At 41.5% G+C, this 21,280-nt stretch overlaps 1 protein-coding gene and 1 long non-coding RNA gene across 2 annotated transcripts in view; one reads left to right on the forward strand and one right to left on the reverse strand.

The window, feature by feature from the left end:
* Positions 1-21,280, forward strand: part of LOC133227000 (aldehyde oxidase 2) — a 46,625-nt gene that overhangs the window by 20,812 nt on the left and 4,533 nt on the right. Inside the window, exons 13-20 of the mRNA XM_061381212.1 lie at positions 912-1,007; positions 3,819-3,947; positions 5,672-5,746; positions 6,489-6,541; positions 8,072-8,186; positions 11,043-11,108; positions 11,219-11,407; positions 11,689-11,856. Coding sequence (XP_061237196.1) covers positions 912-1,007; positions 3,819-3,947; positions 5,672-5,746; positions 6,489-6,541; positions 8,072-8,186; positions 11,043-11,108; positions 11,219-11,407; positions 11,689-11,856 — 891 coding nt within the window. The remainder of the gene's footprint in view (positions 1-911; positions 1,008-3,818; positions 3,948-5,671; positions 5,747-6,488; positions 6,542-8,071; positions 8,187-11,042; positions 11,109-11,218; positions 11,408-11,688; positions 11,857-21,280) is intronic.
* Positions 11,568-17,510, reverse strand: LOC133227019 (uncharacterized). Its single transcript, XR_009729709.1, has 2 exons — positions 17,213-17,510; positions 11,568-11,831 (listed from the first exon to the last, which is right to left on the reverse strand). It is a non-coding gene; the product is annotated as an uncharacterized LOC133227019 (long non-coding RNA).

Genomic DNA, 21,280 nt, shown 5'->3' on the forward strand with positions numbered 1-21,280 from the left:
GCAAGGAGCAGTTGTCAGGCTTGGAAACAAGGAGGGAAAAGACAGAGCTGAATCTGGGAAAGTTCTAGAGACCAAATCCCAAAGGTCCTCATACTGTAGTCAGGAGCCAGTTTTCCCTGACACACAGTGGGGATCTTTTGCCCACCTTACCCAGTGGTGAACCCCTCTTCCCTCTGATTCCATTCAGTGGTCATTTAGGGGCACCCTTCCCGGGCTCAGTGGTAAGGAATCTGCCTGTCAATGCAGAAGCCACAGAAGATGCAGGTTAGATCCTTGGGTGGGGAAGAGGCTCTGGAAGAGGGCATAGCAACTCACTCCAGTATTCTTGCCTGGAGAACCCCATGGACAGAGGAGCCAGCAGGCTACAGTCCATAGGGTCGCAACTGAGTGACTGAGTATGAGCACAGCATGTTCCCAGGCTCCACAGAAGCATCTGGATCTGCTCTCCCAGGGCCCCTCTGCCATGTCCATTATCTCACAGAACATTGCTCACAATGACTCACTCTCCAGCCTGTCCTCCCACTACACTGTGAGCTACTTGAGGAAGAACCACATCTTATTCATCTCTACACACCGAGCTGAGCACAGGTTGGCACGTAATCTGTGCAAACCTGCAATGTTTCAGAAGCTGGCTGAGTGGTCAGCCAGAGAATCGAAGTAGAGAAGAGGCTTTCAAATAGTTGGAACCAATACTCACAACTCCCAAGGTATCCAAAGGGGCTCCCACTGAAACCAGGCTCAGTAGGAATGTTCTTTATGGGCGACTTTAGCACTTCAGTGTCCTACCAGGAAAGCTATCTCTCTGACCCTCGCCAGTCTGTGAGCTTGGCGTTTCACCACCTCAGTTCTGACACTGAACCTCCCTAAATGCTGACTTACACTAAGTTGTACCTTCTGTGTTGTTTCTCTAGGCAGCTGCGCTGGTTCATATTTACACTGACGGGTCTGTATTGGTCACACATGGAGGCAACGAACTGGGACAAGGTATTCACACCAAAATGCTGCAGGTGAGGGAAATAAAATTCATCTCTCTATACACTGTTGACATGACTGACTTTTGGCACTAATTTTAGAGTTAATGACAACCCCCTGTACGTGCACCGTAAGATCTTGACTATTAAGTTGAAAAACTTCTTACATGCCAGCTAGAATGGCAGAGGTGGTAGAAATCAACACGTGTGCAAACATTCCTGGAGCTTGGCCAGGGTTTATGGACGGAGGTGGTTCTTAGTGAAAACACCATTGGTGGGCCTGCAGAGCACTCAGTACTTTGGCCACCTGATGCGAAGAACTGACTCCTTGGAAAAGACCCTGATGCTGGGAAAGATTGATGGCAGGAGGAGAAGGGGACGACAGAGGATGAGATGGTTGGATGGCATCACCGACTCGATGGACATGAGTTTGAGCAAGCTCCAGGAGTTGGTGATGGACAGGGAGGCCTGGCGTGCTGCAGTCCATGGGGTCGCAAAGAGTCGGACACGACTGAGCGACTGAACTGAATTGACCGCACTGTTGTGGGTACACATGCAGGTTTATCCAGAGTGGGAGGTTTCTCAACTTTTCTATTTTGAGACCAGTATGTATAATTTTTAAAGTGTGGACAATAATATTGGGTGGCTAATATGTTGTTTTGACCATCAGGGACAAATAGTTCATCAACTGTCATCATCCTATAATTTTTAAAAGATATGTAACACACACACATATATACAAAGTAGGAAGACATAGTCCCAAAAGAAAGAAAAAATAATACTTTAAATTGAATAAATTTAACTGTGAAACTGAAAGTCAGTCAGTCATGTCTCAGACTCTTCACAATCCCATGGACTGTGGCATGCCAGGCTCCTCTGTCCATGGGAATTTTCTAGGCAAGAATACTGGAGTGGGTAGCTATTCCCTTCTCCAGAGGATCTTCCCTATTCAAGGATCGAACTCAGAACCCAGGTGTTCCGCATTGCAGGCAGATTCTTTACTGTCTGAGTCACCAGGGAAGCCCAAGAATACTAGAGTGGGTAGCCTATCCTTTCTCCAGGAGATCTTTCTAACCTGGGGATCGAACCAGGGTCTCGTGCATTGCAGGCGGATTTTTTACCAGCTTAGCTAATAGGGATTTATGTATAATTTACTAGATTGTTATAGTGCACATCTGCAACTTTTGACCATTCAGTCCCTCAGCTCCTTTGGAATACCTCTCCCACACTCTATGTAGTTTTGAAGGACGCCTCAATTCTGTTACCTTTTAACCTCATCCCCCTCCTTGCCTCAACACCTGCCACAGATATAGACATAGGCCCCTGATCTGGCCAGGCATGGTTCCTGAACCCTGCTGGCTGCAGAGATCAGTCTGGGAAAAAGACATGGCCAAGCAAATCTAATCAGCATCCTTTCCTGGGGTGCTGTGTAGATGCCAGGAGAAAGGAACTATTTTTCCCTTGTGGTTGCTTAGCCACTGTGCTATAGGCCAGGAGTTGTCAGGGGCAATTCTGTGCCAAAGATGAAACTCGTCTACGGTTGGAAATAACATGGCCGTTATCATAGAAAGACTGTGAAAGGAACTGAATGAGACCACAAAGCCCCTAGACACAGATATACATGACACTAACTCCTCCATCCTTCCCAGGTGTGTGAACCAATAAATTCCTTTTGGATTTTCATCACCAAGAATTAATCAAATTGTCCTCTTTTTTTTCTCATTTTGCATCTTTCTGGAAAAATTCAGTCCTGAATAATATTAGTTTGAAGATTAGCAAGTATGAATAGGTTCATACCTGCAGACATTTAGAAAAAGCCTTTTTGCAAAAACTAAAAAATAATATCAGCCAAAATAACGTTTTTTTCTTCCTTACCTCTCTTTCTTTCTCATTTCTTCTTGGTTAAACATCTTCATTGCCATATGTGTCCGCTAGAGAAACTGGAACGAAAATAACAAAAAAGGAAAAGTGAACAGCACACACTAGAGGAGTATAATCAAATGGGAACAAATAGAAGAAAAGAGTGACGTGACATATGAGCTCAGTCTTGTCTGACTCTTTGCGACCCCATGGACTGTAGCCCCCCAGGCTTCTCTGTCCATGGGATTGCCCAGGCAAGAATACTGGAGTGGTTTGCCATTTCTTCCTCCAGAGGATCTTCCCAATCCAAGAATTGAACCGGAGTCTTTTGCATCTCCTGCATTAGCAGATGAATTCTTCACCCCTGCACCACCTGGGGAGCCCCAGAAGAAAAGAAGGAGGAAGCTAAAGTTAAACTGGGGACACTTCCCCGGTGGTCCAGTGGCTAAGACTCCATACATGCTGCGACTAAGAGTTTGCGTGCTGCAACCAAAGGTCTGATGTGCCACAACGAAATAATACATATTTTTTAAAAGCACTGAACTGAAGGTGGGAACTAGGGCGAGACAGGCCCTCACAAGTCCTTCCAAGTTCATCTGATACCGGTACCAACAGACTTAAGACCAAACTCTGAATCAATCAATTTAATTTCTATCTCTCTTCCTGCCACTGTCACCAAGTTAATCTGAATAATCTCAACTTGGCCTATTCTCTACACATGCAAAATTCAGAAAATAGGAAATCCTTAACATCCTAAATACACTAAATTTGAATTGAAGAACTGCTGTGGAATATTACCAAGAAAACGCTTCAAAAATTAGCATGAGGTCTTACTAAAAAGTGGTTTTAATTGTTATAAATGCATTATGTTAGGCTTTAGAGGATATTGTGGATGTAATAAAAATAAAATTTTAACTAAGAAAAAGAATGACTCAAGTCTTAAAAAGAAGGTCTTACCAGGTTTGAAATTATTTCTTTTTCTCATAGGTGGCCAGCCGTGAATTAAAAATACCCATGTCTCACTTGCACATCTGTGAAACAAGTACCGCCATGGTGCCTAATACAATCGCTACAGCAGCATCCGTCGGAGCAGATATCAATGGCAAAGCCGTGCAGGTGCTTCCTTCTGTCTGTCTTTCCCTGGGTGCTTTCTCCACATCTCTGGTTTTCGTAACTGGATACAGGCACAGTGGTTGGCTTCAGAGAAGTCATCTGTGTCACAGAATGTAGGCTTGGGATCACCAAAATGCCCGGAGAGTGTGTTAGTTGGACCTAAACTGAGATGACAAAGAGACCCAGAATATAATGACTCCAACACAACAAAAGTTCTTTTTTTGTGTGTGTATAATACTGCAGAAGGAATATTTGGTCATTTGAGCACCCAGATTGATGGCAGTTCCTCCATCTTCAACATGTGGCTTTCAAGATTGCCCAGAGTGTCATCACTCGAGTGAGCCAGAGAAGGGAAAGAGCATGGGGGAAAACCTGGGAGGAATACAAGTCACTTCCCCTCAGCATGCATTAGCAGAACAGCCTCAGGCAAAGTCCAACAACAAGGGAGGCTGGGGAAACTTAGAGCAGTGGGAAACCATAGGCCCAGCTCTATGGAGGAGTAGATGTTGGCAAACAGTCTCTGTCCCTGGGAGATACAGAAAGAAGAAATCTGGGTACTGCATAATGCAGACCTGTGCAAGTTTCCTGTAAGCAAGTTCTTACAGGCAGGTAGGCAAGCAGAAGCCCAGCCAGGTAGACATGCTGCAATTAAAGTTTCTGCATCAGTAAGAATTCTACCTCAGTACTTCCTTTCTCTTTGTACTTATTTTTCTAAATGATGTATAAAAAGATAAATCTTCACTAATTCAGAATAGAATGATGACTTCATATTTCTTAATTCAAAGATCTTACTGCATATATTTTTGAAGTAATATCTATTTTTCATGTTTCTGTTATAAACTGTCCACTTTTTCCACTGGGACATTGAGGGGAGACATATGTCCTTACTCCCAGGACACTGCAATTATGCTACCAAAAGAGACCACTTTCAAATCCATCTTATCATTGTGGAGACATCTCCAAAGACTCAAAAAATAGACTCATTTTGCTCAGAACAAGTTGGGAAACCTCAAATGCATGAGATCGAATTTTAGGTAGAATCAAACACAAAGCAAGAACTGCTCAGTGTGTATGGTGGGTGTCAGCCCAAACTATGCATTTGTCTTCTAGGGTTTTAGGTTTCTGTATCAAGAATCAGAAACTTTGTCGATCTAGCTTATTACAAAAACAAATTTATTTTCTCACTTCATACTCAAAGCCAATGCCTTAACTGAAGTAGTTTGGTGGTGGATGGATGAACAGACAGAGGGATAAAAGGACAGACAGAGAGTTGAACAATATTTCAGACCCAGAGGGATACTGGCATATCATTGTTATAGACTGAAAAGCACAAATTTGAATGAAAATGATTTTGTTCCACTGATCGTAATGGCTAAAAAATATGAAAGAAGGTTAGGGTTAGAAAAAAACGGAGAAGGAATTAAGAACACGAATATTCTTAGAAAGGGGATCTGAAAGTAGAAATTCAACTGAGCCCATATTTTCACAGGAAATGAATGAGGAAGAGAAAGCACTCTCTATAAAAGATACTCTCCTCAAGGTCAGGAGTGGTGTGATACCATCCCTGAGTTCCCACTGTGTCAGTGTCAAGCACTTCATAAGCATTCACTGAACTGGTCAATTATCCACCAATATTCTTTCAAATTATTTTCAAATTCTTTCAATATTCTTTTAAATCCTAACCTCCAGTCTTCTCTAATGAGCATTCACTTCTTTACTCCTTTAAGAATGCTTGTCAGATCCTTCTGAAACGCCTTGAGCCCATCATTAAGAAAAATCCAGAAGGTACCTGGGAAGAATGGGTAAGTGTTCCACTCTGTCTGTCACTACAAATGAGAAAGTAGTCCACACCAGTGCTGAGAGTGCTATGGTAGTGCATAGCTGCCCCATGTAGACTCAGTCCTAGGAGCAGGTGGCTGTGGGAGAGGGCGGGATTACCTGGCTGAGATGGCTGCTTTGTGAACTATCCCAGGCAGTAGTGGGGTCAGAGCACAGGAAACAGCATCGCTGAGAGGAGGAACAGAAGTGTGTGAAGAATTACCAGAGACTTACCCTCTCTTCCTAAATAAGAAAGAGGAAAAGACTGAGCCTTCCTAAGCCATAAAAAGGTGATGCTTTAACTAGGGAGGAAGAAAACAAAAAAGCCTAACTGTGAATATGCCTCAAGGGAAATGACTTGCTTCATCCAACTTTACAATGTCCTATATCTTATTTCATTAAAACAATTATCTCACACTGGCACACACATTGGCCAGAGTTTTAACACTTAGAAATGAAGCTGTAAATACCTTGAGAACTAAGCCCCTATATCATGATGTGCAGCAAGATTCCATTTTATTTGCTTAATTTAGATTTCTGAACTCAGTCAGAAGGAGATTGTTAGTATACCAGCTGAGGAGCAAAAATATTAGGATAGGTCCTATTATTGGTAACAAAGCACCAGTAACAATTTTCAAATGTCAATTTTGGTGTATAGAATATTTTCATTTTCCCCTCTCAGATGGTATGTTTATCTTATTCTGACTAAATATGCCCATTCTGCAGATAGAAGCTGCTTTTGAACAAAGAATCAGTCTTTCAGCTACTGGATACTTCAGGTAAAAATGACAATAATGCCTTGACCTGGCTAAGAAAATATGAGGCCATCAAATCACTCTGGGCCTCAGTTCCCTCATTTGTAAAATAAATTTTTATTTTGTGGTCCTTAAGGTTCCCTCTAGGCTCCAAATTCCATGATTTCACATAGGCCTTTGAGCTATGTTCAAAGAAATAGTAAATAATAAAAATATCCCTAATTTGTAAAAATAAATAAACAAATATGAATTGTAACATCTAATCATTATTTACTATTCTTTACCATGAGTAGTAAGAAGATACCATTAGAAATAAGTTGCAACTCAGTTTTACAAATCTCCTTCCCTTTATCATAAAACCTTTCTATTTTGAAGCTCCTTTCTGGGCAAGAGAGATGGATAAGATGCTTAATTTGACTTCTGAACTCAATCAGAAGGAAATTGTTAGTGTATCCGCTGAGGAGAAAAAATTTTGAATGGGCTCTATTATTGGTAACAAAGCAAGAGAGATGGAGAGACGGATAGGATGGTGATCACCACTCATCATTGGTGCAGTGGCTGGCAGTGAAGGCCCTCAGTAGATGCATGTTAATTAAACAAAACACGAAAAGGAGCATATGTGAGTGCTCAGTCGCTTCAGTCACGTCCAACTCTTTGCAACCCTATGGACAGTAGCCCTCCAGGTTTCTCAGTCCATGCGATTCTCCAGGCAAGAATGCTGAAGTGGGTTGCCATGCCCTCCTCCAGGAGATCTTTCCAACCCAGGAATCCAACCAGCATTTCCTGTGTCTCCTGCGTTGCAGGCAGATTCTTTACTGCTGAACCACCAGGGAAGCACACACACAGAGGAGAGCTGATTGTCAAATGCAGGAAGTATTGACATTAGTTTTACAATCAAATGAAACAAACTAACACACACACACACACACAGAAAATCTCATGAAGAAAGGAGGTAACAGCCAGCCCAATGCCCTGTACATGAGTTCCAAATTCCTGATTTCATCTACCCAACAAAAGGGCAGATCAGCCCTCTAGCTGGGTCCATCTTCCATTAACAACACATTGAATTACCTGCCCTTTTTCACCAGCCCTGTATTACCATCAGTTCCTTATGAGTTCAGTTAGCACAATCTAGGGGTCCCTCACAAAGAGTCAGACACGACTGAAAAGGCCTAGCAGCGTAGCAGTCACTTCCCGGATTCTGGGAATCCTAATAAAATCAATTGAGGTTTTCAGTGTGCAGATCTAAAACTCAAATCTTAATTCCTCAAGATACAGTGAGGTCCGGAGCAAGTGAAATAGTTTGTTGGTTTCTCCTTTTTTGGCATCCTAACTTGAGCACAAAGCATTTCCTCTTTAAAAATGGAGGCAAATGTTAGGGTTCCTGTAACAAGCTAGATTGCAAACACAGGTAGCAGTTTAATTGAGCTTAAAAGGCGGTCACAATCAACATCAATCAAATAAAATGCTAATGAAAATTTTGGTAACTTTTAAAACAAATCAATATTGTTTGCACCCCCCTCCCAAGCTAAAGGACTTTATTTCTTCCATCAGGGGCTACAAGGCCTTCATGGACTGGGAGAAGGGAGAGGGAGACCCTTTCCCCTACTATGTCTATGGAGCTGCCTGTTCTGAGGTTGAAATTGACTGCCTGACAGGAGCTCACAAAGTAAGTCATTTGACAGCTTTCCTCTTGGCAAGTTAGAACGACAACAACAACAAAATGTGTTTACATTAATAGCCCCCTTTCATTATGTAATACTTGTACAATAAGAACAAGATTCTTTCAATTACATGGGAATGTCGAGAGATTCAGCTTTATCCTAAATTTCCACTCAAAAAGAGGTAGTCGAGAAAGAATTGCTCATGACAGCCTAAAATGCATTAAATTTTTTATTCTATTTCAGACAAAATTACATTCCAAAGTTTTGTGGGGTTTGGGGGTTTTGTTTTGTTTTTTTTCTGTCAAAAAAAGGATCTATTCCTAAAGGAAGGTCAATTTATCTATTTCAGTTCAGTTTAGTCACTCAGTCGTGCCCTACTCTTTGCAACCCCGTGGACTGCAGCACTCCAGGCTTGCCTGTCCATCACCAATTCCCAGAGCTTGTTCAAACTCATGTCCATTGAGTCGGTGATGCCATCCAACCATCTCATCCTCAGTCATCCCCTTCTCCTCCTGCCTTCACTCTTTCCCAGCATCAGGGTCTTTTCCAAGGAGTCAGTTCTTCACATCAGGTGGCCAAATTATTGGAGTTTCAGCTTCAGCATCAGTCCTTTCAATGAATATTCAGGACTGATTTCCTTTAGGATAGACTGGTTGGATCTCCTTACAGTCCAAGGGACTCTCAAGAGTCTTCTGTAACACCACAGTTCAAAAGCATCAATTCTTCGGCCCTCAGCTTTCTTTATGGTCCAACTCTCACATCCATACCTGACTAATGGAAAACCATAGCTTTGACTATGGACCTTTGTCAGAAAAGTAATGTCTCTGCTTTTTAATATGCTGTCCAGGTTGGTCATAGCTTTTCTTTCGAGCAAGTGTCTTTTAAATTCATGGCTGCAGTCACCATCTGCAGTGATTTTGGAGACCAAAAAAATTAAGTCTGCCACTGCTTCCATTGTTTTCCCATCTATTTGCCATGAAGTAATGGGACTGGATGCCATGATCTTAGTTTTCTGAATGTTGAGTTTTAAGCCATTTTTTCACTCTCCTCTTTCACTTTCATCAAGAGGCTCTTTAGTTCCTTTTTGCTGTCATAAGTGTGTACAAGCTGCCATCTGCATATCTGAGGTTATTGATATCAAGTTATCTATCTGACTAGGTAATTTAGTAAACTGTCTTGAGTAAATGCTTTAAAAGCATATAGTGATGTGATATCTCCCCAAAGTCAATTATCCCAAGGTAGTACTGAGATCAGTAGTACCAGAGATATTCCTGAGATGGATCACAGACATGCAGGGCTTTGTGTGGCGTCTCCACAATCTGTGTGCACGTGCCCAATAACACAACACAAGGGCCAGATTAGTGTGATGTTTCTCAGGGAAGGAAGTAAATTGGTCTCAACAGTTACCCTTAATAAACCCAAGATCTTACAAATCCCCAAATTCATACATGCCACTGTGGCTACATGATTTCCTCAGTAAAATGGCAACAATACCACCTATAGCAAACCATTATGAGGCTTAGATGAGCTCATGATTTTAATTACAAATCCAGCTTCAGAATCTGATGAATAATCGGGCTCATTTATTTACTAAGTGATACCCAGACACACCCACATATCATGGACTTTAAAGTCACTTAAGATAAACCAAAACTATGAAAACGGAAGACCTTCTGGGATCATCAACAGTCCTCCTAGCACTAAATTTGAAGAGCTTAGTAGATGTCTTACCACCTCTAATGTTGATGGGATTCCATGTAGTGCTAATCAACTAGCAAGAGTCCTGGAATAAATTGGAACCATTTGAATAAACCCTAAAATAGTATTTTTAATTCAAGTTTTTAGGGTCAGGGCCTCTTGAGAAACCTATATGCAAGTCAGGAAGCAATAGTTAGAACTGGACATGGAACAACAGACTGGTTCCAAATAGGAAAAGGAGTACATCAAGGCTGTATATTGTCACCCTGCTTATTTAACTTATATGCAGAGCACATCATGAGACATGCTGGGCTGGAGGAAGCACAAGCTGGAATCAAGATTGCTGGGAGAAATATCAGTAACCTCAGATATACAGATGACACCACCCTTATGGCAGAAAGTGAAGAACTAAAGAGCCTCTTGATGAAAGTGAAAGAGGAGAGTGAAAAAGTTGGCTTAAAGCTCAACATTCAGAAAACTAAGATCATGGCATCCCAGTCCCATCACTTCATGGCAAATAGATGGGGAACAGCGGAAACAATGTCAGACTTTATTTTTGGGGGCTCCAAAATCACTGCAGATGGTGATTGCAGCCATGAAATTAAAAGACACTTACTCCTTGGAAAGAAAGTTATGACCAACCTAGATAGCATATTCAAAAGCAGAGACATTACTTTGCCAACAAAGGTCGGTCTAGTCAAAGCTATGGTTTTTCCAGTGGTCATATATGGATGTGAGAGTTGGACTGTGAAGAAAGCTGAGTGCTGAAGAATTGATGCTTTTGAACTGTGGTGTTGGAGAAGACTCTTGAGAGTCCCTTGGACTGCAAGGAGATACAACCAGTCTATCCTAAAGGAAATTGGTCCTGGGTGTTCATTGGAGGGACTGATGTTGAAGCTGCAACTCCAATACTTTGGCCACCTGATGAGAAAAACTGACTCATTGGAAAAGACCCTGATGCTGGGAAAGATTGAAGGCAGGAGGAGAAGGGGACAACAGAGGATGAGACGGTTGGATGGCATCACTGACTCGATGGACATGGGTTTGGGTGGACTCCAGGAGTTGGTGATGGACAGGGAGGCCTGGCGTGCTGCGGTTCATGAGGTTGCAAAGAGTCGGACATGACTGAGCAACTGAACTGAACTGAATTTTAATTTTGGCAGAAAATCAGAACGGACATCATCATGGATGCCTGCTGCAGTCTAAATCCGGCCATCGATATTGGGCAGGTAGGTGCTGCCCCACCTGGATGGATGCCTCTTTTTGAGAGTCATTGTGGGGTCGGTAAAGGCCTTCTGAAAAGCACACAATATCAGAGCTTGGCATTTTCCCTCCTCAGATTGAAGGTGCGTTTATTCAGGGAATGGGCCTTTATACCACTGAAGAGCTGAAATATTCCCCAGAAGGTGTCCTGTACTCTCAAGGCCCAGATGAGTACAAAATTCCAACCATCAGCGATGTCCCAGAGGAATTTAATGTCTCCTTGTTGCCATCATCACAAACTCCACTAACCATCTATTCATCCAAGGTAAGCATTCAAACCTACAACTACACAATGTGCTTTTAAAAACACACACTACCTTTCCTGTAGAACAACTAGTTAACCCACACAGGATTTTTACATTTTAAGTGATGCTAGGATTTCTAAGAGTATGCAAGCTTCACTCAGTCAGTCAGTCAACAAACAATTATTGAAAATTATTTTATGTAAGATGCTGTGCTAGGAGTTGGTGAAAAAGACCTGCCCTTCACCTACAGTGGCTGATGGTCTAGTGTAGAAGCCTCTAAAACAAATGTTCTTCCTTGCAGGGCCTGGGGGAGTCTGGGATGTTCCTGGGGTCATCCGTGTTCTTTGCCATCACTGATGCTGTGGCTGCAGCTCGCAAAGAAAGAGACATAGCTGAGGACTTCACAGTGAAGAGCCCAGCGACTCCAGAATGGGTTCGAATGGCCTGTGCAGATCGGTTCACAGAAATGGTATGGAATTACTGTTTATTTTCCTAAAAGGTGATTTTTCTATATCTTGAATCTTAGACTACTCAGGTAAATTATAAGATTATATATAAATTTTATATATAAATTATAAAAAATTTATAATATACAAAATATATGTTATATTATAAATTATATATAATTTACTTGGGTAAATTATCATCAAATTATAAGAGCACATTATAAGATACAAGCTCATCAAGTATAAGATGATAAAAATAATCACACAAATACCTTTTAGTATATGTAGTAATTTAAACTTTATGAAAAGCATTTCCCCATCTGTTATGTAACTTAATCATCTGGGCAACCTTTTTTTTTTTTCTGTTTTTAAATTTATTTATTTTTAATTGAAGGATAATTGCTTTAAATATTGTGTTGGTTTTTGCCATACATCAACATGAATCAGCCATAGGTATACATATGTCCCCTCCCTCTTGAACCTCCCTCCCACCCCACCCCATGGGCAATCTTTAAGTAGGATAATTTATGGTGCTTCAGAAACAAATAGCTAAATATGAAACAACAGACCATTTTCACCAAACCATTCTAAATATTCCCTCCCTCTATCCTACCTAATCTATCCAATTCTTCAACAAAAACAAATACACAAAAAATAACCCAGGTCAAGGAGAAGTATTTGATAATGTCACTTTCCACGTCCTCTGTACAAACACAGAGTATACCCAGTCTGTCTTTTATTCAGGAAACATGTGGTCTCATGTCCCGCTGATGCTTCTCCACTTCATTTCATTTCATAGCAGTGCCTCCCAGCCCAGGGGTGAGGATTTGGGAGCCATCTGCTATACACATGTGCACACAGCAACGCCAGCCTGCTGGCTGGGGCAGACACTTGGTAGTGGGTGGGTCATTGGTTCCACCCTGCACTGATTTCCTCATAGCTTCCTTACATCAACAGTAATGGTAGTTCACACTGACTAGATATTTTACAGATTATCTCACTACTCATTCCTACAACTCTATCAGGTAACTACTATGATTTTCTTCATGTTACTATTGAGGAAACTGAGGTATAGTAATTTACCCAAGGTCAAGACTCAAGCCCAGACCATCTGGCTCCAAAGAAGTAATAACTGCCTCCTAGAGAGAAAAGAACTGATTCTCTACTTCTTAAAAGAAATGTGTGTTTTCATAACTATATTAAAGGAAACCCAAATACTTAACTGACCTCCTTAAAACAGCCAGCCATAGAGTGAAAGAACAAAGTGACTCAGGGTTTAGGAATATTACTTAAAGGAATGTTTCATAACTACTCATTCCCTTCCCCTGCGTGATCCAGTCCTCTCCCCATCTCCAAATCTGACTCAGCATTTCATGGACTCCAATAATACTGACCATCCTGGATTTCCCTCCGTCTCCCAGAGATGGTTCTGCCCCTCAGGCTGACCCTCAGCCAATTGCACTGTCCACAGAAAGAATTCCAATCATCTGCCTCAGGCCAGTCCCTGCTCAGATGGTCAAGGCCAGAGACCCCACCCTCCTTCACCGCAGGGACTCCTCTGGGCTGTTCAGACCTGGAGAGCCATGTCTGCCCATTCGCAACAGCACCAATGACACGAAACTGCAGAATCATGTGACCTCCACTCCCAAAAGCACAAGCATTTCTGACCCTTAAACAGAAGTCCTCCATCACCTTTTGCAGTAATAAATATCCTTTTCTGAAATGGGGCAGATTCGGGTAACCAAAAAAACACAACAGAAGATACTAATCTTCCTTTCTTGCCTGGTTGAACATGTTCAGCCTTCAAATGTCCCAGCTTTTAGAAAATGAATTTCTTCATTTCCAAGACTTCAGGCCGCTTTTAATAGTCCAGTTGTCTGGCAGTCACTCCGTCACATGCAATGATAAAATGTGAATCACTTTAATTTCATTCACCATTTGAAACTCAGCCTGTCAGCTACCTGGCCCATGTAAGGAGGCCACATTTTCTCCCAAATCTGATGGTTTCATGGTAAGATTAATAAATGTCTTCATGGATATAAAGCATGTACTGATTTGTACACCCATCAACTAAATGATCACAGTCAATGTGAGAGTGACCTCTCATTTTCTAAAATATAAGTATTTTAGAATGAGTATTAAAATCAGAGATCAGATCAGTCGCTCAGTCGTGTCTGACTCTTTGCGACCCCATGAATCGCAGCACGCCAGGCCTCCCTGTCCCTCACCAACTCCCGGAGTTCACTCAGACTCACGTCCACCGAGTCGGTGATGCCATCCAGCCATCTCATCCTCTGTTGTCCCCTTCTCCTCTTGCCCCCCCAATCCCTCCCAGCATCAGAGTCTTTTCCAATGAGTAAACTCTTCGCATGAGGTGGCCAAAGTACTGGAGTTTCAGCTTTAGCATCATTCCTTCCAAAGAACTCCCAGGGCTGATCTTCTTCAGAATGGACTGGTTGGATCTCCTTGCAGTCCAAGGGACTCACAAGAGTCTTCTCCAACACCACAGTTCAAAAGCATCAATTCTTTGGCGCTCAGCCTTCTTCATAGTCCAACTCTCACATCCATACATGACCACAGGAAAATACTCATTCTAAATATCACCTCATATTATAATCTATATTTCATATTACAAACCTCATTTGCATAACAAGTATTTTTATCTTCATAAAAGTCACATATGTCCATTATGGAAAAACTAGAAAATGCTGAAAAGAATAAGATTAAAGTTAAAATCAGCCCTAATCCTGCTAACCAAAAATAACCATAATAACCATAACATAACCATTTGGGTTATGTGTATATATATTTATAAATACACACATATGCACACTTTTAACCACATTTTAAATCATATAGGGTTTTTTATTTATTTAAAGTTTTATTGTAGTTTAGTTTGCTTACAATGTTCTGTCAGTTTCTGCTGTATAGCAAAGTGAATGTTATACATATTCATATAGGTTTGTATATATATATATCCTATTTATATACTCATTTTACAAAATCGGGATATCCCTAATATAAATATTTTAAAATATTTGAATAGTATAATGGGGAGTGACTCGGTTGAGCCTGCATTCACAAGAAATCTGATTGAGAAGATCATTTTCCCATGCAACGTCACTCAAAAAATATAGTTGCTTAAACCCAAAGAGAAAATACCTGGCAAAAATTGTTTATCCTCCAAACTTATCATCTTTATTTATAGCCACTGGAACAAGTTTTAGAGGCAGGAACAGGGCAGAAGTTTTAACTTCTTAATACCAACCCTCCTGTTATTAAGGTTACTTAGAACATGTTGAGAAAGACCATTTATCTTTCATTCTTATCCAACCCTCAATATTCCTAGCAATTCCACTGACCTCACGTATATCTGAATCAATGAGAATACAGCCTTCTTCAAATTCTTGACAAGACTTGGGTGACCCAATGGTTTCTCTCTTCTAGCCTACAAACCTCCTCAACTGTAGGTCAGCAGAAAGAGAACAATTAGAGCCAGACTTGAGTGGAGCCTCCTGAAAGAGACAGCGAGGAGGAAGTCCTGGTTCTCAGTTTAACAAAGGGAACCAGAAACACACGAATATAGATTCTACTGCCACTTCCTGTCCCAGGAAATGTCAGTATTCCTCCATCCATATAGTAACACAAACCGGAAACCTTGGACTTGGCTCAACATTTCTCTTTCTCATACTCAGTAGCTAGTCCCTCATCACACCCTGTCAGTTTGAGCCCCTAACAATCTCTTCCACCAGTCATGTTCCTGTTGTTGTTCAGTCACTAAATAATGTCCAACTTTTTGTGACCCCATGAACTGCAGCATGCCAGGCCTCTCTGTCCTTCACTTTTTCCCTGAGTTTGCTCAAACTCATGTCCATTGAGTCAGCTGCCATCAGATGCCATCCAACCATCTCATCCTGTGTTGCTCCCTTCTCCTCTTGCCCTCAATCTTTCCCAGCATCAGGGTCTTTTCTAATGAGTCAGTGCTTTGCACCCTGGACTCTGCAGGTTTCTAGGTTGCAGACCAGTTACAGACCTCATAACTGGTCTGTAGGCTAGAATAGAGAAACTGTTGGATCACCCAAGTCTTGTCAAGGATTTGAAAAAGGCTGTCTTCCCATTGATTCAAGTATACATGAGGTCAGTTTATTTTCCTCCATTTCTATTGACTTCATGTCTAACCACTATGTCATTCATGCATTAAACATTTATTGAGGATCTAATACATGCCTGGCATTAATCTAGGTGCTGAGAATACAGCAGTGAATCAAACAGAGAGTGATCTCTACCTTCAAGAAGCTTACTTTCTAGAGACTCTAAGTCCAACTTCCATCTCTCTAGCCTGGGTCAAAGCAGCCTTGTAACTGGTCTCCCTACACCCACTGCCACCAGAGATGTGTGGTATGACAAACATGATCGTGTCCTTCTAGCATGTACACAAGGTGAGAAATTTCCCATCACTCTTAGGATAAAGATAAAGCTGTTTATGTTGCCCTGCCAAGCCTATAAACCTGCAGAGTTCAGCCTGGCCAGCACTCCCCCACTTCTGCAGCCACATGAGGTACCCTACCTTGCCTTGTCTCTCCACCTCAGCTACACTTGCTTTCATCTGTCTGTTCCACATGTCAAGGACAGAGGCCTCCACCAGCTCTTCCTGCTGCTTGGAATCATCTTCTTGCTTTTCCTCACTCAGCTAATCCCCCTCCTTACCTTTCATGTCTTATTTAAATTCAAGAAATTAAATGATATTTCCCTTTTTCCACAGTTTGAGGTTCAGGAGTATAGTGGTGAACTAGACTCACAGGCACCTCTCTCTAGCTGTTTACAGCATAGCAGAGAGGGAAGATAATTGCTGTAAAGTATAAGTGCTTGCCCAACTCTGGGTTATCCCTGAGTGTCAACAGGACAAACTTTTGTAACTTAACCTTAACCTTTTCTTACAGTCAAAGGGGTAAGAGATGAGGCCCAGCTTTGATCATTCATCCTACAATCCATTCATTCATCTAGCATACCTACTCAGCCCTTTCCATGTGCCAAGCACTGCTGGGAACTAAAAAAAACACTGAGATAGTCAGTCTCTGCCACATGGATCCTACATTCTATTGGTAAAACCAGACAGTCAACAAGTAAAGAAATACACAATATAATTTCAGGTGGTGATAAATATTGTCACACAAAACAGAAGAGTAGGCGGCTAGCATGTGATAGATTATTTTAGATTATTAAAGAAGCTTTCTCTGGAGTATTCATGTTTGATCTGAGGCCTAAATGAAGTGGAGGAACAAGCATGAAGCTGGTAAGGGTGTATTCCAGGCAGAGAATAACCAGTGCAAATGCCCTGGGGCAGTTCTGATCTTGCCTCCCTGGTAGCAAAAAACTTACAACTGAAAGGCTGCAGCTGTTGTTTTCCATGGCAGAGAGATAAAAGAAATAGAAATATGTGGTCAAGCCACTCTATCTTCACATCTTTGGGTGAAACCTGAATAGTTCTTATCCAGTCAGCAGTTTCCTAGCAACTAGCCTCTATCACAATGCAGATCTACTGCTTCAGATCTTTAGAAACTGTTGTTCATTCACACAGCAGGCCTCCTAAAATTCTTATAGCTTGGCTCTTGACCAGTTTTTTTGGCACAGTAGAGCAAATTTGAACCTGCATTAGAATTTATTGAGATGGCCCAAAAGTTTCTTCAGGTTTTTCAGAAAGTTTGTTCGGGTTTTTCTGTGAGATGTCACCAAACGAAATTTTTGGACAACCCAATACATTTGCTCCAACTACAATGTAGCTTTTTAGTTGACATATGTAAGGATTCACACTGGCATACAACACTGTACTATGAAACCAATTTTTTTTAGAAACAGATACTGATACTTTTTGTATTTGGTCTGTGAATACTTTTGTCAAAAGACAATTTGTTCTACAAGTAAGAAGGTGAGACAGTCGGAAGGTCTGTATACTAGAACATGAGCATTGGAAAGTCCCAGATCTCTTCATTTAATAACTTTCTTATAACCACAAGGTAAATAAAAACCAGTGTATAGCTACTTCTTCAACAGAAATGATGGTTAAACATTCTGTATTTTTCCTTTGGAATTAAGTAAAATAATGCATGTAAAAATACTGTGTGAATACAAGTCACTACGTAAATATTACAGTTCTGGTCTCCACCAAATATCCATAACTGCTAATGACCTTTTTTCAAAATATGCCTCTCCCAGAGGCTTAAAAAGACTTTCCACATTAAATCAAGCTGACCTGCTGAGGGCAGGAAAAAAAAAAAAAAACAGCCCTTAACACTTAGCAGCCACTTTCATGGATAACTGGCTTTAAGCATCAGTGAGAAGCAGGCATTGGTAAGAAGCCTGGAGCTTTTTTTAAAAATCTTTCGTCTGCACCCAGCGGCCAAAAGGGACCTTGGTTCCTGGACCAGGAATCAAACCCATGCCCTCTGCATTGGTAGCATGGAGTCTTAACCACTGGACCACCAGGGAAGTCCCTGGAGCATTTTTGTTGTAAAAAGTTCTACAAATTGAATAATCATGTGAAAAATTTTTTTGACCAGTATGACAAAAAAAAATGTATATGACGAGTATGGTTACCTTGATTACAGTAGTTAATTGTTGCTGTTATCCATGGGCCCTTTCTCAGGGGGTTCCCTCCTGGTCAGAACAGTGTTGTTGGTGTTAGTTTCTGCTCTGAGCTCAACAGAGCAGCCTGGCTCAAACAGACACCATCAGAAATATCATTCCTATACAAAATTTCCTTTTTAGTGATGGGAGAGAGAGAATTGTAATTCTTGGGAAATGTATTTTGTAAAGTCATTTAAAATAGGACAAGGAAAAAAAGAGGACATTTCCTTTAAAGGTATACAGAAAATGCCTAATCAACACTTTCAAATTAGGACTTTCCTTAGAAACAATTTCATTAAAGAAACAACTTTATGATTCAGAGACATGAAGGAAGCCACAATCTTAAAAATTAGAAAAATTATGCTTTCTAGAATTTGTCCTGCCCTGTAATTCTATAAAGTTGGCAAATGTCTTTTTTCTGAAGACCTTTACCTTCTCCACTTTGAAAACCTAAAACATAACCAGTTCAGAGAGGGCAGGAGGGAGGAGTATTAAAATTAAAAGATACAAAAAAACTACTGGACTTCCCTGGGGGTCCAGTGGTTAAGACTCCACAATCCTAAATGCAGGAGGTGTGGGTTCAATCCCTGGTTAGGGAATAAAGACCCCACATGCTGTCTGGTACAGTCAAAAAAAATTTTTTTAAAGATACAAGCTACTATGTATTGGGTTGGCCAAAAAGTTCACTTGGGTTTTCCCGTTAGAACAACCCAATATAAAATAAATAAGCAACAAGAATATATTGTACAGCACAGGGAAATATAGTTACTATTTTGTAATAACTTTAAATGGAGTATAATCTATAAAAATATTGAATCACTATGTTGGACACGTGAAACTAATAAAATATTGTAAATCAATTTATACTTTGATTTGAAAAAAACTAGAAAAAAAAACCCCTAAAACAGCCTCCTTTCACCTACTCTTCTCCCTCTACCTCATTAGGACCCATGTCTCATTTTCCCTCCCTGCTTCTTTTGCATTTCTAGGTGCACACACTCTGTGAGAGTTGGCAACATTAAAAGTGCCACCTGTTTAGCTCAGCAAAGGAAGCCCTTCCTGACGATGAAAGAGGAAAGGCGTGTGAGCATTTCCTGTGCTGTGACAAGCCTACTTTACTTGCACTGTTCTCAGCTGGTTTGCCCCCAAATGCTAGTCCTCAACCCCATATCCTACCCACACACAGGCTTGCGTTCCTCTGAGCAGGGGGAGATGTACTGCCAGTCCTACAAGCCTGTATGCCCTTTCCTTATGGTTTTGGAACCTACTCCAGCAACGTGTGGAAACATGCAGTATCTAGCCTGTTCTGCCGGAAGCTGAGCCACAGACGATCAGCAGGACCTTAAAGCAGCACAGTCATGCCTCAGTCACATGGATTCTGTGATACAGAGAACAGATACAGATCGCACGACTTGGGCTACTGCAACAGCTTCCGCAGAACACTGAGCCTGTGATCCTGCTCCCATGAGAGGCACACACAGGCAGATAGGCGGGACACACACACACACACACACACACACACACACATACACACACACACCTTCACACATTCAGACAGGCATGAACTCGCCCATTCTTCACCACCTCCTCCTCCTCCCTGCCTCTCATGGTGTCTTGGAAGACATTGAACATGCTTGTTCCAGGAGGCAACACGTGGTAACACTTCATACAGTGACCTTTCTTACTGCTGAAGGGGATGATCTGATACTGTTAGTGAATATGTATTTTTGCATCTAAAAATTCTTCTACCTGGTCTCTGGAAGGTTGCTCCTTTAGTCTGGCAAAACTGGAGGCATCCCTCAGATTAAGAGAGGGAATAAGGGATGCAGAATGGGAAAAAGGAAAAAGGCAGCCATCTTACCCAGTCAGGGAAAGGAGTTATGACGCAATTTCTTAGCGTTGTGATTAAGATATGGCCCTGGAGTCAAAGGCACTGGGGTTGTGATCCCAGCCCTAATTTTTTTTTTAATTTGTTTTTAATTGAAGGGTAATTGCTCTACAACATTGTGTTGATTTCTGCCATACATCAACATGAATCAGCCATCCAGCCTACTTTTGATGATGCATTTAACCACTCATAATTTAATTTCTTTATAAAATGGCAGGAAACATTCGTGGAGAGAATAACTCTAGTTTCCTTACAGCGTTGTTAAAAGGTTTGAATAAAACACATGAAAAGCATTTAGCAGCTGTCACACGTGGTAAATGGTCAATACACACTGATGATGATGATGACTGGGTCAGAAGTCCCCAGGGCTACCTTCAGTTCTGATGACTCAGTGATGGACTCACAGAACTCAGAAAGCTGTTATTCGTGGTAATGGCTTATTACAGTGAAAGGGTATAGATTAACATCTTCAAAGGCAAAGGCACATGGGGCAAAGTCCAGGAGAGACCAGGTGAGGCTTTCAGGTGTCTTCTTCCAGTGGAGTCACACAGAGAGCCACCTGCTTTCCCCAGCAACAATGTGGAAGAAGAAGATACATGAAGTATTGCCAGCCAGGGAAGCTCGGCTGAGCCTTGGTGTCCAGGAGTTTTATTAGGGATCAGTCACATAGGCACAGGTTGTGTGCAAAGCTGACCTTAGTCACTCAGTGTCCAGCCCTTCCAGAAGTCAAGTGATATTATTAAGACCTCAGGTAAACAAAGGCACTCTTACAAGGCAGGATAGTCCAAGGGCTAGGGTGTTACTCCCAGGAGTTGGTCAAAGGCTAACCCTTTCTTCGGAATGTGCAGCGTTTGGAAAATGGAGGCCTCCTGAGTTCATCCTTTCCTGCACAATGAGGGTGATGAACAATCCTGGATTGATGACACTAGGCACTG

This window comes from Bos javanicus, chromosome 2, assembly GCF_032452875.1.
Source record: "Bos javanicus breed banteng chromosome 2, ARS-OSU_banteng_1.0, whole genome shotgun sequence".
In the NCBI taxonomy this organism is placed as follows: Eukaryota; Metazoa; Chordata; class Mammalia; order Artiodactyla; family Bovidae; genus Bos; species Bos javanicus.